General features: G+C 40.4%; 1 protein-coding gene across 1 annotated transcript; it reads left to right on the top strand.

Moving 5' to 3' along the window:
* Positions 1-1,311: 1,311 nt before the first annotated feature.
* On the top strand, positions 1,312-1,866 carry LOC138880157 (uncharacterized). The gene is made up of 2 exons (XM_070159822.1): positions 1,312-1,552; positions 1,760-1,866. Exons 1-2 carry the CDS (start codon positions 1,312-1,314, stop codon positions 1,864-1,866), a joined length of 348 nt encoding a protein of 115 aa, XP_070015923.1.
* The last annotated feature ends 2,103 nt before the right edge of the window (positions 1,867-3,969 follow it).

Raw genomic sequence — 3,969 nt, 5'->3', positions numbered from 1 at the left:
CTTTGATTCTTTACTTGACAATTTTGGAAAATTCATTTGGCTGTGTACTGGGCAGCATGACATTACCGGTAGAAAGGAACAGGCTATCTACTATCTTATCAAGAAGTTCACGACTTTTAAGGTTAAGTACACTCATCTGGAAAGGACATGTTGCGCCCAAACTTGGGTGGCTCATAAATTGAAACATTATTTGTCATCCTACACTACTTACCTCATTTCGCGCTTAGATCCGTTGAAGTATATCTTTCAAAAGACTATGCCGACAGGGAGACTTGCGAAGTGGCAAATATTGCTCACAGAGTTTGACATCATCTATGTGACTCGGACTGCGATGAAAGCCCAAGCATTGGCCGATCATTTAGCCGAAAACCCGGTCGATGAAGATTACGAGCCATTGAGAACTTATTTTCCCGATGAAGAAGTGATGCATATCGATGAACTAGAGCAAATTGAAAAACCAGGCTGGAAACTTTTCTTTGATGGGGCTGCTAACATGAAAGGAGTCGGAATAGGAGCTATGCTTATTTCTAAAATAGGGCATCACTATCCTGTTACGGTTCAACTTCGGCTTTATTGCACCAAAAATATGGCTGAGTATGAAGCCTGTATTTTGGGTCTAAGGCTAGCTGCAGACATGGATATCCAGGAAGTCTTGGTCTTGGGAGACGCGGATCTTCTGGTACATCAAATTCAAGGAGAATGGGAAACGCGAGATTTGAAGCTCATACCGTACCGACAATGCTTGCATGATCTTTGTCAACGGTTTCGATCAGTGGAGTTTAGGCATATTCCAAGGGTCCATAATGAGGTCGCCAATGCTTTGGCTACCCTGGCATCAATGTTGCACCATCCGGACAAAGCTTATGCCGATCCTCTGCATTTCAAGTCCGAGATCAGCATGCTTACTGTAACATGATTGAAGAAGAACATGATGGCAAACAATGGTTCCACGATATTAAGGAGTACATCAGAATGGGAATATATCCAGTGCAAGCCACGGGGGATCAAAAGAAAACAATTCGATGGTTGGCAAATGGATTCTTCTTAAGTGGAGGAGTTTTGTATAAGAGAACACCAGACCTTAGATTATTAAGATGCATAGATGCTAGACAAGCTACGACTGTCATGTCCGAGGTACATTCGGGAGTCTGCGGACCACATATGAGCGAATATGTGTTGGCAAAGAAAATTCTCCGAACATGCTATTATTGGCTTATCATGGAGCGAGATTGTATCAATTTTGTGCGCAAATGTCATCAGTGCTAGATACACGGAGATTTGATTCATTCTCCACCATCGGAATTGCACACAATGTCGGCACCATGGCCCTTCATTGCTTGGGGCATGGATGTCATTGGACCAATTGAGCCAGCAGTATCCAACGAGCACAGGTTCATTCTGGTAGCCATTGATTATTTCACCAAGTGGGTTGAGGCCAAAACTTTCAAATCGGTGACCAAGAAATCAGTGACCGATTTTGTTCACTCAAATATCATCTTTCGATTCAAAATCCCAAAGGTTATCATCACAGATAATGGTGCTAATCTTAACAGTAACTTGATGGAAGAGGTATGTCAACAGTTTAAGATTACACATCACAATTCTACCCCATATCGTCCCAAGACGAATGGAGCAGTCGAGGCAGCCAACAAAAACATAAAGAAGAAACTTCGGAAAATGGTAGAAGGTTCGAGGCAATGGCACGAAAAATTACCATTTGTGTTGTTGGGATATTGCACTACTGTTCGTACTTCGGTAGGTGCAACTCCTTATTTGTTAGTATATGGCACTGAAGCAGTAATACCTGCAGAAGTTGAAATCCCTTCCCTTCGGATTGTCGCTGAGGCTAAGATTGATGATGATTAGTGGATCAATATCCATTTGGAGCAGTTGAACTTGATTGATGAAAAACGATTGGCAGCAGTATGTCATGGCCAGTTATATCAAAAGAGAATGGCAAGAGCATACAACAAAAGGGTGCGTCCTCAAAAGTTTGAAGTGGGTCAGCAAGTGTTGAAACGTGTCCTTCCACATCAGGTTGAAGCAAAAGGCAAGTTCGCCCCGAATTGGCAAGGGCCATTTATTGTAACCAGAGTATTATCCAACGGTGCTCTATGTTTAACAAATATCGAAGGAAAATGCATAGACATGGCTATCAATTCTGATGCAGTCAAGAGATATTATGTATGACTTTTTTTTGTAATTGTTGAATGTTTGTACCGGGCATTGTTTTGAAGATTGAAATGACGAAGGCAATTTGCTCTGCTATCTAAACACTTTACCCTTTGTTCCCCCTTTTGATCTTTATTTATTTCTTTCATACCACTCTTTTGGAATCAATAACGAAAAAGAGAGAAAAGAAAGAAAAAGAGAAAAGAGAAAAGAAAAGAAGTGAAAAGAGAAAGTATAACAACAAGGAAATTCAGGTGCGAACTACGTTTGACCTGATTCCTGTTAAGGATACGTAGGCAGCCTCACGGCTCGGTCATAGTAAAATAAAATATCAAAAGATCCCCAAGCAAGAAACTAGGGCAAAAGTTGTACTTGTAATAAGAAATGTGATTCCAAGAGTTGTAATTTTAAACCCATGTCAAATTATTTTGAGCCTGTGATACACTTTCTTTCTAACCCCATCCAAAAGCCCACATTACGGTCCAAAGAAAGACCTTCCGATCAGTCTTCGAGAGATTCCAAGTTGAGCAAATAGAGGTGATTCATATCAGGATAACACTCAGGTCCAAGCAAGAAAAGTAATAAAAATGAGAAAATCTTATTGGTGAAAACCTTCATGGGCAGCATGAGGCAATGAAAGCTGAGAGAAAGTAAAAATGAGAGAGTCTTATTGGTGAAAACCCTCATGGGCACCATGAGGCGACGAAAGCTAAGAGAAAGTAAAAATGGGAGAGTCTTATTGGTGAAAACCCTCACGGGCACCATGAGGTGACGAAAGCCGAGAGAAAATAAAAAAGTCTTATTGGTGAAAACCTTCGTGGGCACCATAAGGCGAAAAGGAATTGAGGAACAAACAAATGAGAGAGGTTTGTCGGTGAAAACCCTTCAGGGCACTGCAAGTCGAACAAGGTCCGTAAGTTGACGGAAAGTAAAATTGGGTTGTGGAAATCATTGAGAACAAAGTAAAACAATTGGAAAGGAGATTGGTTGAATATATTGGGCTGATTAATCCAAAATGCATACCATGATCATTGGTGCCAGTGACTCCACTCAGATAAGTTCCTTTTTTCCTATCTCCAACAGTCATCCAAATTTGGATTTTCTTCTTTATTCTTAATTCTCAAAATCGTCGCATTTCATTGCTGTTAATTTTTACTCCTCTAAAGCTCTTCCAAGGTTAGCCTTGTTCCAACAAATAAGAAGGAATGTCAAAGTGTACTACCAGATTCAAAATTGCACAAAGCAAAATACGGCTAGGACATGCTGGAGATAGTATGATGAAAAGTGGGACCTAGGGTGTAAGCAAAGGTTAAATCGGTGGAATAGTTCAGTAATGTCATGAGAGATGTATGGTTAGGAATAAAAGGGTCAGAAGTGAAAAACAACAGTTGGGGATCCTACAGTAAGGATTAGTCATGAGGTCAAAACAATCCTTTCGATCAGTTCAAGTCAGTCTATTGAAGCAAAGCATGGCAATGAGAAAACCATCCCCAGCAAGAATGCCACAACTAACCACCACGTTTTAAACTGACAAGATTTTCTTTGATTTGAAACAGGGGCAAAGATGGAATTTATTTCAGGAAGCACCCTGTAAGGAAAGCAAGTACCATGCAGGTTTGATCGTATAAATTCTCAGGACCCTCCTAGAAAATAGGACTTAGCTTTAATTCAAAACACTCATGAGTACAAGATCTAGCATAAGCTCTACTTTGTGAAAACATAAGTTGGTTTGAATTTTTCATTTTTTTAAGACAAGACTCAATTCGAAACTTCAGGACCTTCCTGGAAAATGGGACC

This window comes from Nicotiana sylvestris, chromosome 10 (assembly GCF_000393655.2).
Source record: "Nicotiana sylvestris chromosome 10, ASM39365v2, whole genome shotgun sequence".
Taxonomy (NCBI): domain Eukaryota; kingdom Viridiplantae; phylum Streptophyta; class Magnoliopsida; order Solanales; family Solanaceae; genus Nicotiana; species Nicotiana sylvestris.
The sequence above is the reverse complement of the archived record's forward strand: the minus strand, read 5'-3'. Positions and strand labels throughout refer to the sequence as shown.

Bases quoted from the DNA above. Each gene is read 5' to 3' on its own strand.
- LOC138880157 (XM_070159822.1), top strand. From the start codon at position 1,312: ATGTCGGCACCATGGCCCTTCATTGCTTGGGGCATGGATGTCATTGGA. The intron at 1,553-1,759 runs GTAACTTGATGG...GTACTTCGGTAG, and splicing joins TAATGGTGCTAATCTTAACA to GTGCAACTCCTTATTTGTTA.